The following is a 19026-nucleotide window of genomic DNA, read 5'->3' on the forward strand; positions in this document are numbered from 1 at the left end:
CCTGTGCCGCTAATACTTGTGTATTTCCTATTGTTACACGTTCCACCTTGATGTGCACTTATTGAATGCCTGCTGCTATCGAATGTCACAAGGTTCTAACTGGAAATATCATTATAGAAGATAGCCCCGCTGGGTGGAGAGCCTGGCTGCGGCTTGACTAGTCCCTTCCCCCCACTCCCCCCAAACATACAAACAAAACAACTCCCTGTTTGGGTCTTTGCGGGCAGCTCCTGCCCCTGAGGAGGGAGGGTTTCAAGCTGGATTTGGGGAATCGGCCTGCATCTTCTCAGGACTGGTGAAACGAACGAATAACCTGCCGGGATGGGGGAGGGGGAGGCCCCAAGAGTGGGATTCTGTTCCAGAGGCCACAGGAGAGGGCGGCGGCCAGCTGGCCCAGCCATGCCCTGTTTCTGTCGGGTTCTGCCCGCTTTCGTCATGGGCGGGAAAACGGGCTGGCCGGAGGAGGGGCCTGGGAAGAGCAGGAGGAGGGACCGCGGGGTCAGACAAAAAGGGAAGACCCCGGTGGAGGAGGAACCTGGAAAAGAAATCGCAGAGCAGCTGGAGGAGAAGCCAGTGGGGGACAGGACCGAAAAGATCAAAGAGGGGGAGGAGCCATAAGGGGCGGGGCCTGGAGGGGCGGAGCCGGGCGAGGGGAGGAGCCAGCCGGGGGAGAGGCCTCTAAGGCCACTGCCGCCGCCGCCGCCGCTGCCGGGCGCGCTCCCCTCCCGCGAGTCCGCAGCCGGGGCGCTCCCTCAGCTGCCGCTCCCCGGGCGCGGGCTCTGGCGGCCCAGCCGGCGAGGACGCCGCACGCGCCCCCCTCGGGCTGCCGCCGCCCGGGCTGGGGGGCCGCCGCCTCCCTCGGCGCCCGGGGCCGGCATGGAGCTCTTCCAAGCTAAGGACCACTACATCCTGCAGCAGGGCGAGCGCGCGCTGTGGTGCAATCGCCGCGATGGCGGCCTCCAGCTCCGACCCGGTGAGGCTGGCGGCGCGGGGTCACCCTGGGCCCGGGCGGGGCGGGGGGCGAAGAGGGGGCGCGGCCTGGCCCCTCGGTGCCGCCTGCGCCCCCCGCGGGCGGGCGCGAGCGAGGACGCGCGAGCTGTCAGTCATTATCTCCTGACGGAGCGCGCGCTCGCCTCGCCCCTCCGCGGGGACAAAGGGCCAGCGACCCTCGTCCCTCGAGATCGGCTCCGCTGCCCAGGAGAGCAGACCCGAGCTGCCCGCGGTCGGGGTCGGGCCGGCTCCCACCAGAAAGTTCGAGCGCGGTACCCCTGGCCTTTAAGGCCTCTTCCACTGTGGAGTGGCCCTCTGACACGTCCTTCGCGACAAGTTCTGGGTTTGAATCCCGAAATCCGGCCGTAAGCAACCGGGCCAGTTTCGTGGAATGTCCTGCCGGAGCTTCGCTCCCTGTTGACATCTGTGTTTCTGGTCACCTTTTAAAGGCGGGACTTCATTCTGGTTCCTCATAAGGCAACCGAATTAAAGCACCCTTTTTCTGATGTTCGTATTGCAGTTAAACTATTTGTCATGTTAAACTTTAAAAAATTTCGTATGATTCAATGTTGTGCGATAACGGGACGTATTGGGGGTCCCTGTTCGGGAGTCAGGGAAGCTGTTAGGAGATGCTTACGTGTACCATGATCAGTTTGTGTTGGGAGAACTGGTTCACAGTGGTGCGTTAAACAGAGCTGTCCCTGCCCTCAGAGCGCTGACAGTCCGGGGGCAGTTTCCGTTATGAGGGGACTCATAACAGCTCTGACTTTGAAGTTATCAGCCCTTTTTCCTAATGACTTCGGAGATCTTTCACTTTAGAAGTGAAATGAAAAAAAATTTTTTTTTTTTTTTAAAGAAATAGACCATTTCAAATTTACTTATAATTCTTGTCTGTAATCTAGACAGAGGAATTGCATGGTATGAATTGAAAAGTATAACAGGTCCAGATGAGCTTTTCATATCACAGCAGCTAACCATTTACAGAATGGTTTCCAAGGACCTGGTGCTTAATGTATTTCCACAACATCCTTATAAAGCAGGTGCTGGTAGCCTCTGTCTCAGATGAGGAGACAGGTGTGAAAGGTTGAGTAACTCACATGCGGTCGACAGAGTAGAGCTGGCCTCCAGAACACTTTCTGGAAGGTCCCACCTATCTTTGAAGGCCTGCTCATTGATTTGCTAGAGCAAAGAAGGAGAACTTATTAATTTTTCCTAGATTCTGGGTGTATTTTCTTGATGTTACATAGTGTTTCCTCTCTTTAGAATGGAGGAGAAACTACTGCACTCAGATAAGGTTCTTTATCTTGGGAGAGAAGTTGTTGCAGATAGGCTCATTTTGGCTAGTCTCCAGTCATTCTCTTCTGTGTTTCCTGATTTGACCATTCGCCTGGCTCAACCTCACCCTCCACCCCTAAAGTTTGAGTAAGACTTCAAGTTTAGCTTGAAGGAAGGTAGGTTGCAAAATTCCCCAGGCTGTCAGAGACGACTATTTAGATTGACTCTTTACAGCTGGATGGAATTTGAGATCATCTCCAACTCATTGGACAGAACACTTTTCTGTGCTTCATTAATTAACTATGAAGTGAAGGTTGGGCTTTTTAGTCCTTTTATATAATGAAGATGTTTTTAAAACAATGTCAGTTTGTTCAGTATACATCCTGGAAGATAGGAATTGACATTGATGTTTCATGAAAAACTCAGGAAATCTCTAGGTAGTCACTTGTATATTTGGGCGTTGAGTTGAGGCGTGTATAAATAGGGTGAACTGGGTTGTCTCCATTTCTAGGGCCACTCTCTTCTTCTCTTAGCCTCAAAGATTGACAGATGAACTAAGCTGGTGGAATTACATGGAACAAGACACAGCACAGGAGTCCTGAATAGGAGGGGTTTTAAGTGAATTATTTGTCATTCTGTTTAGCTTGTGTTCAGTTCTTGTACATAGGCTCCCCAGTCCTAATAGTTGCTTTGGGGATAAATTACTTTCCTCAGGTGAGGTAAGTCAACTCTTCTAAGATGCTGGCAGGTGTCTTACTTTTCAGTGGAAGGATACTTAAACCTATACATCTGAGCTGGAGAGTCTCAGATGAGCCACAGGTGTAAGCCTTTAACCCTTTTCCCATTTACAAAAAAAAGGGCAACTCACTGCCAGCATTCATTTAACCACGCAAAGGAGTGCTTCGTTTTCTAGAATCTGATGTTTTCAGCGATCGAGAATTACTGTATTTTGTAAGTGGAAATACCACTACTAAAACCAGGATGGAGTAAATTGAATGATGTCATTCGTTTCCAAAGACTATTGATATACTAGAGTGATGTGAAAATACTAAAAAAGTCAGATATTTTGTGGCAAACTTTGAGGGTAATGTTAAGACTGTAATCCACGAGTAATCTCGGGGTAAACGCTGCAGCCACAAGTGCCACCAGGCCTTCCAGTATTACCCTGGCAAACAGGAAGTGGTTAAGGATTATCCGCAGGGTATCCTGGGCCTAGATTTTGATTAAGCCATGTGGTTTGAGTTAATGTTTATATATCCAAAGTCCACTTCAGAAGGGAAATTAAAAACTTTTTTTCTGGATAAAATGCCTGTAGTCTTTGCCATTACATTTATCTCACTTCTGAGGAGACAGCAGACCACAGACTGAAGTACACCAAAAATCTAGAGGAAGGAAGAGGCCATTATGCTTCAGAAGTAACAGCCTGTTTTGATCTTCAGGTATTCTAGTGTAGCCAGGTAATAAAGAATCCCGTGCACTTGACTTTACCAAATAGTTTGTCCTATCTAGTACTCAGATCCTTTCTAAAGAATGGCTATGGATAATAGTATTTTAATTTTAATTGAGTAAGTGCTTTTCAGATCTTTTTCTGCAGAATCATTTAAAATTCTCTTCATTTTGTTGGACCTTTTCCCTCTGCTTTAATGGCCAGTTTTGCTCTGTTCCTAAAGAAAGTATTTAAAATATTTCATTGTTCCCTATCAGTTATTCAAGCAAATAGATTACTGACCAAGTCCTTTTCTTTCCCAAAGGGCAGTAATACAGGACCCGGTGGCATCGCAGTTTTTGTTTATGGCTATTGAAAAACCCGAAACCGGATTTTCCATTTTCCTGAAGCTATCGGAAGAATCAATATTAATATAGACGGTTAAAATGACCATTTCCTTAGCCTGGAATGTTTGTTTCTCTCAGCCACTTTTCCTGCCTCATTTATGCTGTAAGACCCAGCTTAGATGTTACTTTTACCTTGGGCTCACCCTAGCCCATACTCCTGGGGCAAAATTATTGTCACAATAAGCCCATTATCGTGCTTCTAGGTGCTTTATACACTTAGGACACACATTGATTATAGCTCTTACTGTGTCGTGTAATAACAGTTTCCTTCCTTTTTCCTCAGGGGACAGTGCATTCCCCAAGGAAAGGACCGTACATCTTGGTATCTCTGGACTTTAGAGTGCCTAGGAGGCAGAAGGCATTTTTGGTTGAGTTGAGCTGAGTTAAATTTAAGTGCACGTTTTCTTAGTAATATTCCTGCCATAAAAATAAGTATGTCGTGTTATGCTTATTACTCATTTTAGGCCCGGTTTTAAATATCTTCTAATTGGGGCGGAAAATCTCTGTCCAGCTGGGTGAGGAAATAGATATGAGGAAAGGTGCATTTCCACTTGTGTTATTTTTCTATCTGATTTAGCATCACCTTTTTTTTTTTAAAAAAATCTTTAGGTATATTCCTTATTTTCTTGTTAAAATTTCAATATTTTCTTCTAGCTAAACAGCTGAGTATTGTTTTTTCTAAATTTTTTTAAAATTCATTTTTTAAGCAAGGCAACCCTTGGTTGACCTCACAGATTGCAAGGACCTTGTCAGCTTACAATCCGTTATTTTTTATGCCTACAGCACCTGGTCTTCCTAGGTGGTCTCCCATCCAAGTACTAACCAGGCCCGATCCTGCTTAGCATTCGAGATCAGACAGGATCAGGCTTGCTCAGGGTGGCATGGCCGTAGACATGTTTCCATTTTTTTTAAGGATAGTGAGTAGTCTGTAGCACCACTTTTCAGTGGATGCTTATGTCTTCTGCAAGGTAATGACCCCCGGAGAAAAAAATTTAGATTGTTTTATTTTCTACCAGGGAAAATGATAAAGCACTGTAAAACATTTAATAATCTCCTGAGAGTGGAGTTTTACTATCTGAGAATAAAGATGGTAACTTAAAGACTTAAAAAAGAATATAATACAGTCTACTATGGGGGAAGGATGATATGGTCATATGTCTTAGTCTTAAAATTGCTTCTACTAATTTTTCTGACATGATGGTGTTATATAACATACTGCTGCCTATTCCTTCATTCTATTTGGAGACTGACCACGCAAAGATGATAAGGCATCTGTCATACACATAACATTAATAAGCATGCAAACTATATATAGAGAGATGATACTCTGATGAATACCAGTGAGCACTTTTTTGGAGGGGATACTAGCTATCAGAATTCACAGAAACATAAAAATATTTCTATTATAGCTATTTTTGATAATGAAATTATTTTTAGTGTGTCATGAAGTTAACTTTTTTTTTGAATGAGAAATTATAGTTATGGAACTGAAATCCACATAAAACTTCTTCTCTTTTAGGAACATATTTTATGAAACTATTCAGTGTATTTAGAGTTTTGTCATTTAATACTTTGAAAAAAAAATTTGAACTTAAATGTTTGTTAAATATTCACAAATTGCCATGACAAAATAGTGCCTTTTAATAATGCCTTAATTTAAAAATTAATTATTAAGTATATTGTAAAAAAATCTTTGTTTTTGTTATTGAATAACCTTTTTTTTCTTAGTATTTTTAGCCTTCAGTTTTTTAAAATGGTTTACTACTTTTATACCCTGAGCTACTTTTTACCCCATATTTTGTATTTCTAACACTCTAGCGGTTAGATTGAAGAGGTGTGTATGTTTATTTTTATAAACTGTTTTTATGCATGCAAAATAGAAGAGACTCATTTTTCCAAAGTTTTTTCCTCCCTTCTTTAGCTTTAAAAGAGGAAGAAAGACAGAGTCTAAGGGGGCTGTTAATAATTTTTGGAATCAGGTTTACTGATTGAGGGAAGTTTTTATACATATTTTGTTGCTGTGTCGTCAACTGAGATTAATTGTAGCTAATTACAGCTTTCAATTAGTGAGCATTTTTCTGAACCAGACACTGTTCTAAGCTCGTTGTATGTACCATTGCATATCATCCTCACAATAAACCTCAGGAGGAGGGTTTTATTATTATCCTTATTTTACTGGTAAGGAGACTGAGACACAGATTTTGTCCAAGTTCACAGAGTAAGGAAGAGACAGGCTTCTAACCCAGTATGTGGGTCCAAAGCCAGATTTTCATCAATATTGACAAAATGTTTTATAAACCTTTCTGCCTTTTTGACTACAAAGTTATAGGATTTATATTTTTAAGGATAATATCTGAAACATTCTTTAGTTATCATAATCATTATAATATAGCCTATATAGAGAATAAAATAGCCTCTCAAATGTGAGAGCACACACACTGAGGAAGAATCTGTATAGAATGAAAAGGTTTTTACTGGGACTTCTGGTTGGTTCTTTGACCCTACACCTGCCCTGACCACTTTTTGCAAAATGAGTTTATGTAGTTAGAGGGAATGCTGTTGTATAATAGATTGAGTTGTTTTTCCAGTTACAGTCAGTTTATCAGGTTTCTCTTCTTAAGTTTTTAGAACATCTGCAGTTTGGGAAGGGAATAGATATAGGCTAGATCTTTGTGCAGAAACATTGATATGCACTGGATGGGCACTATATCAGCTGTGATGAGCAACCTGAAGCCTTTTACAGTGTACCTTTGCAAGAGTCGTAGGTCCAATTTCACAGGCATCCTTTCAGAGCATACAGCAGAGAGGGAGCAGTGGAGAAAAGGTCTGGAGGGCAACTACTTTCAAAAAGGTGAGGACCCTTTATAGAATCGCTGCTTTCCAGATGCTGTGCTGTGACCCCGGCATAGCCAGCAGAGGCCAGGACTTGCCAAAGGCTCTTCGGAAGAGAGGCAGTGTCAAGGCCTTTTAGGACAGAGCATGCAGGTGCCAGAAACCAGGGTACCCGGACAGCTTGGCTGCATTGGTGCTGTTCCAGGGGCCCAGCAGCATGGCTTCTCCTTGTCCTACCTGCCCAGCCTAACTTATCCCAAGCAAGGAGGAGGAGATGTAGATTCATCACCATATCCCCAGCATGCAGCCCATAGCAGGTCATCTGTAAAGATTGTGTTGAATGAATTGAAATAATTCTAGACCCTGGTCAACCTGCTGTACTTTGAGCAGCAAAGAGGTCGTTGGGAGGATTCAATGGAGAATATAAGAACAGAAGGCTAGAACGCTGTCTCTCTTGCCAACTGGAAAAAAAAAAGTGCTAATTTCTCATTGCTAATTTATTCACTAATAGGACTCTAACTTTTAAGCCTGGGATGCAATAAATTTGTTCTCTTTTTCAATGAAAATAAATGGGACCGAAAGATGTTTTTTTTTTCCCCTCGAATTGGCCCTTATGCAAGAAAAATGTCGCGTGTTGCTGATTTTAGTCCTTATGATTTATGACAAAATGAACTGTTGTTTCAGATCGATACCAGACTATTGGAAACATCAAACTAGTTCTGATACTGGTCCAGTGAATTCTGAGAGCCATCGTGTAAATGTGGTGTGATTTTACAGTGATTTAAATGTGTTAGATCTTTATAAGCTGCATTACGATCTCTGTATCTTTTTGTAAACTGTTCTATTCCTGTTCAAATGTGTTTTAAAATATCACCTTTTAAAATCTAGTCTTGCAAACACAAGTCTAGGAAGTAACGGCACTGTCAAAAAACCTCTAACAAATAATTACTTGTTAGCTGGTCTGTCATTATCATTATGTGTCAACTGACCATAAATGAGCTGAGAAAAACATTTATATTAGAATATGTTTAACTAGAGGGAATAATATTTTTCATTATCAGGAGCTGTTGATAATCAGTTAAGTAATAACGTATCAAGAGTATTTTAAAAGTGATGATAAACACTGAACTTTTAGTATCGTAGTACTATCACAACACAACACGTACTGCTAGTATTTTAGTTAAATCCCATGCTCTGTTCGGATGACTCACTTTTTGGTTGCTGTGAGACCCTTAAAGGAACTGCTCTCATTCACACACACACACAAATAAGCATCCTCTCCTGCCCACTTTCTTTGGTAAGGCTGGTTGAGTGCAGTGCAGATTGATTTCAGGTCAGTGTCCTGTGGTAGTTTTTCTTTTAAGTTACTGCATTTTAATTTCAAGTTCTTTTGAGTTTAACCTTGAGTTTCGTTAACTTGATAGTGGGAGATTTCAAAGTACATTCATTTTCTTTATAAAACTTATTCTTCGGTTTGGTGCAGGTTTTTCAATTCCTTTGAACTTCAAACTCCACAGATTCTACAATGGTCAATATATACAATTCGAAACAATGGTAACATCTAATTGAAATGTTAGGAAATTTTAAACATGCCATAACGCTTTTAATTTTAGTAGTTCGCATTATGTCACACAATGCTCAATGCTCTTATGCCAGATATAAATACTCTTTTCCCCTGAGAAACAGCTGGGGTGGGCAGACCGGAGCTCAGCGGTCACGTTTGCTCATCTCCCTGCTGGGCGGCTGGCTGTGCCGCTTCTGGCATTTGTCCCTTCTCCGTTGCATTTGTACCCCTGTTCCCCTTTCAGATACTCCCTCCATTTTTTCGAAGAAGCAGCCCCACCCCCTCCCTCTAACTAAGTTATTATTCTATTTCTTTCTCCTTCCAATATTAAGTCTGAGTTTCTGCGAAGTCACTGATTCTTTCAAAAACATTTATTGAAGGCCCGTCTGCTGGGCATTGCGCAAAAGTGAAAAGATGGATAAAACACTGCCTCCGCCCTAGCCGAGGATGCGGTCCAATGGGGGAGTGACAGACACAGGATTCTAGAGTGACAGATACTGTGATAGAGCTAGAAGCGAGTTTCGTGGGAGATCGGAGCTGGGTCTTGAAGTTCGAAGTCTGTTTTTTCAAGATGTCGGAAAGCTATTTTTCTTTGTAATGAAGAAAACGGGGAGAAAGGTGCTCTTTTATTTGATTCTGTGAAGTTTCTTCCAGCTCTAAGTAGTCTGTAATTGTTTCTGTAAGAGTGGAAAGCCCTGGAAGAAACTGGTTCTATGCACTTATGGACTTTTATGGACTATTTTTTTTTGTCTTGTAGGAAATAACTCTTTATATGCACAATGCCTTTGTTCTAATTAGATACTAAAAAAGAAAAGTTTTGAGAGATTGAGTAGTGCCTGACTGGCCAGACTGAAATAGTACAGGTTCTCCCCCTGTCCCCACCCTACAGGACAGGACACTCCCCCGTGGGCCTTGTCCTTTGATCTAGAAGTAGTTCTTCAATTGAGGCCAAAATGCAAATCCTAAACCTACCTACCTGATGGTGGATTTGAAGGTACAGCAGCAGAATAACTATACAAACAATCCTAGATGGAAAAGAGCAAGTTATTTTTGAACAAAGTTTTCAGGAAAAGCTAGGAAATTATTTAAACACCAGCTGTGAGAAAAGTTGCATCTATTTAATGTTCGAAGTACTAATTTTATGCATCTTGGTTTGAGAGCTCTAAAACGAGGAAAGGAAAATGCCAATTGCTAGCTCACCTATGCTCTGATTTAGCTCTCAAATCCCTATTTCTGAAAGTTATATCAAAGGATAGCTTTTGGGAGAGCGGAAAGTGAGAGTTATGTCCCAACACATTGCCATGTCTCCTGGGTAATGCCTTATGAATTTATTATTCAAGGATTTATCTAATCCTTTGAACTGGTTACATTTTCAGCTACTTTAGGTCATTATGTTTGAAGGTTGTAATTTAAGCTGTACTTCCCTTCATTTATTTTAAAACCATGTCTTTTAAACATGTGTCTCCTATTCTGGTATTCTGAATGTACTATGAAATCCACACCTCTCATAATTTCATACATATCCATCACATTTTCCCAGGACCTAACATCATCTGACCTTTCATGAAACTTGAATTGTCCTCTATTCTTTTTTGAATTGCATTGGGTCTTTATTGAAATGACAATTAGGAACTTTATGCTTCAGATAGAGAATCAACAGTTTTTTGTGCAGCTGTTGTAGAGTTTAAAAACCGATTTCTAATCTCTTTCATGATCATGATCAAAGCTCTCTGTCCCCCTTGCTGCATTGTAATTAGATCCCTTTTTTTTTTTAAATAGAAAAGTCTAGAAATGCTTAAGATCCCTTTCTTAGATAGTATCTTTCATGTTTTAAGTATTCTTAGGGTTATTTTTTGAAATATATATCTTTATATTAGCTTAGACCAGCTTTTATGCCAAATTACTATAGTATGAGATCTTTATGCAATTTATGGTACTTTACTACATGGAAGAGTAGATCACCGTATCACCACGGTTATGTTCAGATAACCCTTATTTTACTTCATAATGGCCACAAAGCAGGGAGTAGTGATGCTGGGAATTCAGATATGCTAAAAAAGCTGTAAGTAGCTTACTTTAAGGGAAAAAGGTAAAAGTTTACCTAATAAGAAAAAATTTCATATCCTGAGGCTGCTGATATCTGTGGTAAGAACAAATCTTCTGTGTATAAATTGCCTAATTTATAAATTAAACTTTATCATAGGTATGTATGTGTAAGAAAAATATAGTAAATATATAGTTTGTTACTATCTGGTTTTAGGCATCCGCTGGGGGTCTTCCAACCACCCCCACCCCCTCGCAGGTAAGGGGGGACTACTGTAATTTTCAACTACTGTAGTGTAATTCTAATTACATTAGAATCATCTGGAGGAGCTTTATGAAAGACCTGTGTCAGAGCCCCACCCTGAGCACCTGAGTCAGACTGTCTGCGGGGAGGGCCGGGCATCAGGATTTTATACGCTCCCCGATGATGATGGTGAGCAGCCAGGATGAGCAGCCACGAGCTCGAGTTCACACGGGCATCACCAGCGGCCAGGACGTCTTAGCTGGATTAGCGCTTCAGCTTGCCGAACGCTCAAAAATTGTTAGACAGCTCAAAGAAACGTGCATCAAATTTTGCATTTGAACAATCAGATTGTTCCTTAACCTGTTTTCCTGGCCTGATCTTGAGAACTGGAGCATAGATGAGCTAACAATTGGAACTTTTTGGTTCTTTTTAGAACACTTTTCCTCATGTTTGACTGGTGATTGTCTTTTCAGACCTTTGTTCTTAGCAGGAAATGAAACTCAGGTCTGATGATTTCTGCATACCCTGGCACCCTTTTTTTTTTTTCTTCTTTTGCGACAACTGAAACTGCCCACAAACTTCAGCAGCTGTGTAAAGCGCAGGCTTGTTCTTGGGCTGAGGGAGTGCCGTCACTCTGGGCTGTGCAGTGAGTGACTCATGCTCTCTGCAGGCGCATGTACTTAATCACTTGTTTTCTGTGTACCAGGAAGAGGAGGGTGTGTGAAAATAGAAGCCATGTACTGCCAAATGGATCTGAAATAAGGGGGAAGTGTTGACCTAATGGGTCAGACAATTGAACTTACAACAAAGTACTTATGTTTTTTGGTGTATATTTAATTATTTCACTGGTTAAAATTTGGCATTTCTTAAATGCTATGCTTTTGTAATTTGTAGGCAACTCTACTCTTTATTAGATAACATCGATAATCCTAAATTTTAAAACTTATATGCACATTTCAAATGTTTCTCTTTTGATTTTTCTGCCACATTGGATTTAACTTTTTGAAGGGAAGGTTAGAAAGCAATAAATTGTTGGAGCAGATTGATTACATGGCTGTTCTTTGCGGAAGGGTGGTGTAAGCCCATGGGTCATTTTCTTGGCTATCCCAATGCCCTCCGCCTCCAGAGTAGCCATTAATATTGGTGACAATGTCCGTCACTGACTGTAGTTGTCGCCTGTACTTAGACTGATACCATCTACACATGTGCTCTGCACACACAGGTTCTGCTAATGCCAGCTTGTCTTATTTCCTTAGTAAAAAGTCGCAGGTTAAAAACTACACCCCCGTCCTCCACATCCCCTTCTCTCCCACCCCCACACTTATTTTGAAGTGTCTACTGTGTGCCAGGCCACAAAGTCATAGCAGTTCAAAAGACGCACTGAGCTTCTCATCTTGTGCCAATTACACTGCCTGCTGCAGGCCTTCCTCTGTTGTGTCTCTTGTCTCTGTGTTGGTAGGAGAAACCATGGGCACCAACTAGACATTTTAAGATAGTTTCCCCCAACGTTTACGTAAGTCTTTCATTGTGAGAAATCACAATGTTGGTCATTTATTATATTTATTGAAAAAGGAATGTTTTTATTAAAAGTGCTCACATAGCAAAGACTGGTGTTTTGGAGCTCCCTTTAAAAACAATAACAACTTAAGATGTTAGTCCTCTTAAAAGTTAATGAAAATAAGTGATTAGTAGGAGGAATCTGTTTTCTGATTCATTCTTTCATGGTTTTACTCATTTATTCATTTGGTTCTATTACTGTTGAATGAGTGCCTGCTACGCATCAAACACTGCTAGGCCACAGGTGTACAGTGGTAAACAAAATAGGAATAGAATTAAATAAATTGATGGAGGGGTTGAGACAATAGTCTTTTAACTGGTTAGTTGAAACTTTATTATAATTAATATATTAGGAGTTATTTCTACCTTTTATTCATGTTGTTCATTTACTGTGTTTTTTTTCTTTTTTTCCTACCACCTTTCCTGTCTTCCATTGGAATTTTTGTCAGGTGTCTGTCGATGATTAAAAGTTACACATTTTATTTATATTCTTCTACGGTTTCTCAAGATGCAGGACCCAGTACTTATTCTCACCTATATAACTAAAATTTAGCAATATTCATGTCTTTTCCCCAAGCATAATCTTACCTCCCTTTAGACTCTGCCTCTTCTGGATGGGCCTTCTCTCCCGTGTGACGGGGAGGGGAAGAGGCGGGCAATTGTGCTTGACTCGCCGTGTGGACCTGCACTAGGTAGCTGGGGCTGAGACCGGGCGCTGAGTTTTGAGCTGCATTGAGCTGTAGATCTGTTTCATATTATGAAAAAAAAATAAAATTCTGGGGGCATATCTATGCTCTGAGATTTTCATAAAACATTTATTACCCTGAGAAGGCTCCCCTACCATAATATTTAATAAGTTAAAAAACATCTCAGAGTTGGGTTTTTTTCTTCTTTATACTTTCTTTTTTTTAAAAGCCACATGTATACTCTTGAAATAAAAATCTATGGAGAGATTGCTTGAGCGATGGGAACCTGGAATTTTAAATACATATACATTTCCCGTTTCAGCTAAAAGTTATTGAACATTTATGTACCAGACATTGTGCCGGGTGCTTTTATATAATTCTCTCACTTAATCCTCATAAAGCCCCTTATAAAAGTAAGTGACGTGGAATTCCCATTTACAAAAGATGAGACGGAAGCCGAGAGGGGTTCAGAGCCTGCAGTAGAGCTAGGACTCTTCACTGGGGACACGTCACGCTGCACCCCTATTCTGTCCAGGCTTCCGGTTCCACAGGCAGGTCAGGCTGTACACACCCTTGTCTGGACCTCTTCCCCCTCGTGCCCGTCCTGCACACACTCGCCCTCATGCTCCATCTCAAATGCAGATCTGCCCTGTCTGGAGGAAACGGCTCCTGGCTCCACTCTCTGTCATCCTCCCGAGTTGTCGGTCCCTGTGTAGTTCTTTAGCCTCGTTCTCAGCTCCCTGCCTTCTACTTTAGGGCCCATGGAACCAAACTGTGTAAGAGTCCTGCTTGCGTTCAATAGATACTTGAGGGTGTGTTATGTATTAAGCAGCCTGCTAGATACAGAGCTGACAGGAGCCTTTTTAGTGATTCAGATGGCGGTGGCCTTGGCCCTGGGCAAGGATAGTGGCAGTGGGGATGGAGGGAGTAAGCATTCATCAGATATTGAGGAGATAGAATCAATAGGACTTGTGAGGAAGAGAAGCTTTTTGGGTGTCTCTCGGGTTCTGGCTTGTGCAGCTGGAATGATGGCGGTGAACTGAAAGCCCCATACAAAGATGAAACGAGTATCGTGCCCTAGAACATTTGGTAGGGAAACTCATGGTTTTGGAGCTATGTTAGAAAAAGCCCTGGACCGATAGTGGGAAATGGCATTTTGATTTTGATAGTCACTTTGTCAGCCCTGCTGCCTTTATCTGAAATAGACCAGATGACTTTAACTTTGCCACTTTAAATAGTCAACCCTTCTAACGTGATTCACTGTAAATTATCTGATTTCACCGTGCCTTTGCATTCTGTGTCATACTTTGTTCCTGTAGCATTTTGGAGCCTGCTGTGTGTCATGCCCTGGAGACATAAAGCCAAATGAGACCAGCTCTTAATGAGCTTCCTGTTCTTGATGAGCTTCCTGCTCAGTCAGGGAGACAGGCAAGTCAATAATTAGGTACATTATACTAAAATAAGATGTCATGATGGATATATGAGCAGGGTTGGGGGGAGGGGTCGCAAAAGAGATCCTGATCGGTTCTCCTGGATGGGCGGAGTAGGGAATGTGTCAGGGAACTCCAGTGACCCTTGTTCTGAGTCTGGAATGAAGAGCAGGCAGAAGTGGGTGGGGAGCAGCATTCCATGCACAGCCTGTGTCCAATTCTGGGTGACGGGAGGAAGACCAGGATGCTTGGGGTGGGCAGGCGGGAGGCGGGAGGAGGGTGGACGGGACGAGCCCACGCAGGGCCTCACAAGCCTTTCCAAGGAATTTGGACTTGTTTCTAAAGTTGTGGGGGGACGTGATACGATTGGATTCGCAGTTCATATTTATCCCTCTTTTGCCTAATGTATTTCCAATATTAATGTTAGACAAGCTAGACTTTAGGGCAAAGAGCATTATTTGAAATACAGGCAGTCATTACATCCTGATGAACAGAGCAGTTCACCAGGAAGAACATAAAAATCCAGAATCTGTGTATGCCTGACAACATAGTCTCAAAAAAAAAAAAATATAGCAAAAATTAAGGAAAAATGGAAAAAATACAAGTGTGAGATTGAAAAAAAATAAGCCCTCTGTCAAAAAATTAGCATAGACACAGGGGAGTTGAACAGCAAAGTTGGTATAATGAGCCCTAGCCCCAAAGTTTGTGTTCAAATGTTTGAGATCTTAGTAAGAAATATTTTTAAAATCATGAGCTGGTGAACACATATATATTTATATACCAGAAACAGAAATTTCATGAAACGTTTTCTCATGGTGCAACTGTTCTGTTTTCTGTTATATTCTGTTTCATCACTGTTGATACTGATCTCATTATACAAAATTGATTTTTTGACCTACTAATGGCTTGAAACCCTTTTTCTTGAAAACACTACGGTAAAACTACACGTGCTTTTCAAGCGCACATAGAACATTTACGGATTGACTTGCCGGATCCCCTTCGCGCCAGGCCTCCGCTGCCCCTCTGCCCCCCTCTGTCCTTCCCCCTGCTGAAGCAAAGATGACTTTGACTCCTGTTTCTACTGAGTCACAGCCATCCAGTACATTCATCTGCGTCTCCATTTCTATTTTTAGCCTTTTACCTTTGCTTTCAGACATAGGAAAAAAGTAGTGTCCTTCCTTTCCAAGGTTAACTTTTATATCTGTACTTTTAATGTCATCATCTTCTGTTTTCCTCCTTTAAAATCTCTTTCTCACATCTAGACATTTCTCCTTCATCCCACTCTGTACTCAGTCTTAGCGGGTTTAACTGGTTCTCTCTCTGGACCTCAGATTAATCGGTAACTATTATTTTTGTCTTTAGACCACAAAACTTGGTCATCTTTTCTTTTTTAAGGCTAAATTTTTATTTTGCCGAATGGCTGATGTGTTAACGTGGTTCAAAATGCCAAAGATGCAAAAGGATGTTGAGTTAGGAGGTTCGCTCCCAGCTCTCCTCCCAGGGCTGTGCACCCTGTCCTTGTGTCTTGCTCCCTCTTCCTCATCCATGTCCTCATCTTCTCCCCCCTCAGGAGAGAACAGATGTCTCAGTGTCATCTTTGATTTTTTTCTCTTCCTGCCCTTCACACAGCCTCCTCTGAAATGTTGCATGTTAACCTCCTTTGCATTTTTCACCTACTCTTCACCGCTGGGGTAGCTCCATGTCTTTTCAAGCCAAGACTTGCAATAACCTTCTAGCTCAGAGGTGCCCAATCCCCAGGCTGTGTACCGGTACCAGTCCGTGGCCTGTTAGGAGACAGGATGCACAGCAGGAGGTGAGCTGCAGGTGAGCAAGTGAAGCTTCATCTGTATTTGCAGCCGCTCCCCAGTGTTAGCATCACCGCCTCAGCTCCACCTCAGATCGTCAGGCATTAGATTCTCACGGGAGCACCGGTCCCTGGTGTCAAAAAGGTTGGGGACTGCTGTTCTAGCTCCTTTCCCTACTTTCAGCCTCCACCTTCTTTCAATGCTGTCAGCTAACTGCTGGCTACAATCTTGTTTTACTTATATTATCTGCCTGCCCTGGTCTCCAGGAAATGCAGGCTCATTAGTCTTTTATTCAAGTCTCTCCACAATTGGCCTTAGATTACTTTTTCCAGTCTTATCAGTTCACATCTCCACCAGTCCCATTGGTTTCCTATTCTAGAATGTTTGCGCCTTTATGTCTTTTTAGCCTGGTTCCTGGCAGGTACCTGATAAGTGTTTTCCCAATGAAGGGGACAAGTTCTGAAACAAAACTTGCGTTTTCTTTCTTCTGTATTTTTCTTGTTGCTTTCCTTATGCTTGAAATTCCACTTCTTCTGTACAGCATTTCTTGACTGTTTTAGTTCTAACTTTTCTTCCTCCTCTATATTCCTAGAGCCCATTTGATACCCAAGGGGTAGTCTTAGAACTGGAGTCTGTTTATCTGAGGTCCACGTACAGGGTAATGGGTGGCTGGAGCTCTTTCCTGAGCAGGGGCACTTGTGTTGACAGATGCCACTTGGTCTGTCCGATACAGAGATTCTGGCTCACAATTTGAAAATAAATCAGTATTTTTAGTCTGTATACCAACATGAATTCCAGCAGAGTTAGATTTTTTTAAATTAACAGATAAAAGTAGTAAATATTTAGTTGATACTGGGTAAGGAACAACTTTTAAGCATTAAAGATAATGAAAAGATGATAGATTAAAAACTGAAAATATTTGCAAACATGTCAGTTGATGTCATTACAAAAAGAAAATAAGGAATATAAATAGTTAGAAGAAATGAACAAGAAAATCATAGTAGAAGAAACACAAACAGTCCATTTTGTAATGTTTCATCTTACCAGCAATAACAAGAAAATAAACATGTTAGGCAATGGATAACCATCAAATTAGCAAAAATTAAAAAAATTCTAAATAATAGTAAGAGTATTTTAAAATAAGCATTTTCATATGTTTCTGGCATAAATCTAACTTGGTATTACCTTTTTAGACAGCAATTTGATTTGAAAGCTTTCAATTTTTGTGTTTTTACCTACTAATTTCATTCTTAGGAATCTGTCCTGAACCTATTGATTATAGAGGCAAATAAAATGTTTGCATAACACTCATCATTTATCACAAAATTTTTTATAATAGAGAAAAGCTGGAAATCACTTAAATGTCCAAGAGTGAGGAAGTGCTTCCTTAAATGGAAAATTATGCAGGCATCGAAATTATAATTTTGAAGGGTATTTTAAAGACATGAGACAATACTCATCAAATGTAAGAAAAAAGTATGTAGTGCTATATTCACATTATTGCAGTTGTTCGCACACACAAACATATGACCTGAAGTGTAGCAAAGTAATAAATTATCTCCGGGTGGTGGGATGGGAATGATAAAATATTTTTTTCTAACTTTATGCAGTATCACTTTTATAATAAGAATGCATGTTATTTAAAATGTAAATATTGTCTTATTGATTAGATCTAATCTAATCAATAAGACAATATTTACATTTTCTGAGGGAGGCAAGATGGTCAAGACCTTAGGCCGTGAGTTATACAGACTTGACTTTGAAGTGCAGCTCTGCCCTTGATCCATTGTGTAACGTGGCCATGTGACTTTTCTAAGGTTCCATTTCCTCATCTGTAAAATGGGACTCCTAATCCCTAAATCACAGAGTTGTTGGGATTAGAAGTGATAATGTATATAACAACCTTTAAAAAATTAATTCCTTATTTTACTTTAATTCTTGAATAAAAACAGAGAAGTCAACTTTTTCGCCTCCCATTGAATATGTCATTAACAAGATGTTCAAGATACAGTAGTCAAAACTCAAAAGAATTTGGAGACTAAACTAAGTATGTAGTTATCCCTGACTGATTATAAATGTCATGAAAATAAAATTAAAATGGTAATTAGTAAAATGTAATTTTAATTTTCTGCCGAGAGGAGTATTGTTTTCATTCTTGCTAATCTTTTCCAGCTATTGAACTACCACTCATGTTACATTTATCTCCATGTATATCATAGCCTTTTGCAACCTGGGCTACATGAGAATTAAGCTCTAACATCCTCAGGCAGTCATCGTGTGCAATGAATTAGCTTCTTTCCTGTGCATCTAGAATGGCACCAGTTATTTGCCATTTTGGGGAGAACTGAGAAAAGTTACCCAAATCCTTGTTTTGTGGCTGAGATGAGGAGCCCTGATTGGGATGCCTGGCACACAGTAGGCACTCAATAAATGGAAGCAGTTCCTATTGTTTTTGCCCCAGAAGTCATATAAGAGAGTGCAGGCTTTCGAGATTTCTTTGCTTGGCGTAAGCTTCTTTGGGAAAGTGTGTTTTCCAGACTGTGATCCGGTAAGTGGCCATCTCTATGGTGGCTTCGCAGGCCTTGCCTTCAGATCGGTAAGTGGCCATCTCTATGGTGGCTTCGCAGGCCTTGCCTTCAGATCGGGGACTGTCTACGGACTGTGGACAACGCCTTCTTTGCTGTCTTGTGATGTACCAGCCTCTTTCCTCCACTGCAGGGCGCCAGAGTACTGCTTCCCATCTGAGCAGTTTCAGAATGTCAGTTCT

General features: G+C 41.3%; 1 protein-coding gene and 1 pseudogene across 4 annotated transcripts in view; one reads left to right on the forward strand and one right to left on the reverse strand.

Annotated features, from left to right (window-relative positions):
- The first annotated feature begins 734 nt into the window (after window positions 1–734).
- The window catches only part of INPP5F (inositol polyphosphate-5-phosphatase F), a 74349-nt gene continuing 56057 nt past the window's right edge, over window positions 735–19026 (forward strand). Inside the window, exon 1 of one of the 4 annotated variants that reach the window (XR_004951641.1) lies at window positions 735–973. Coding sequence is in view for 2 of the 4 variants with exons in the window: in XM_036223796.1 (XP_036079689.1) it covers window positions 877–973 (97 nt within the window). In the remaining 2 variants the exon portion in view is untranslated. Of the gene's footprint in view, window positions 974–1140; window positions 3723–19026 lie in introns of those variants that run through there. The other 3 variants (XM_036223796.1, XM_036223795.1, XM_036223797.1) reach the window with 3 other exon arrangements.
- Window positions 4873–4991, reverse strand: LOC118604556 (annotated as a pseudogene).

Source organism: Rousettus aegyptiacus, unplaced genomic scaffold (genome assembly GCF_014176215.1).
Source record: "Rousettus aegyptiacus isolate mRouAeg1 unplaced genomic scaffold, mRouAeg1.p scaffold_m13_p_6, whole genome shotgun sequence".
NCBI classification, from domain to species: domain Eukaryota; kingdom Metazoa; phylum Chordata; class Mammalia; order Chiroptera; family Pteropodidae; genus Rousettus; species Rousettus aegyptiacus.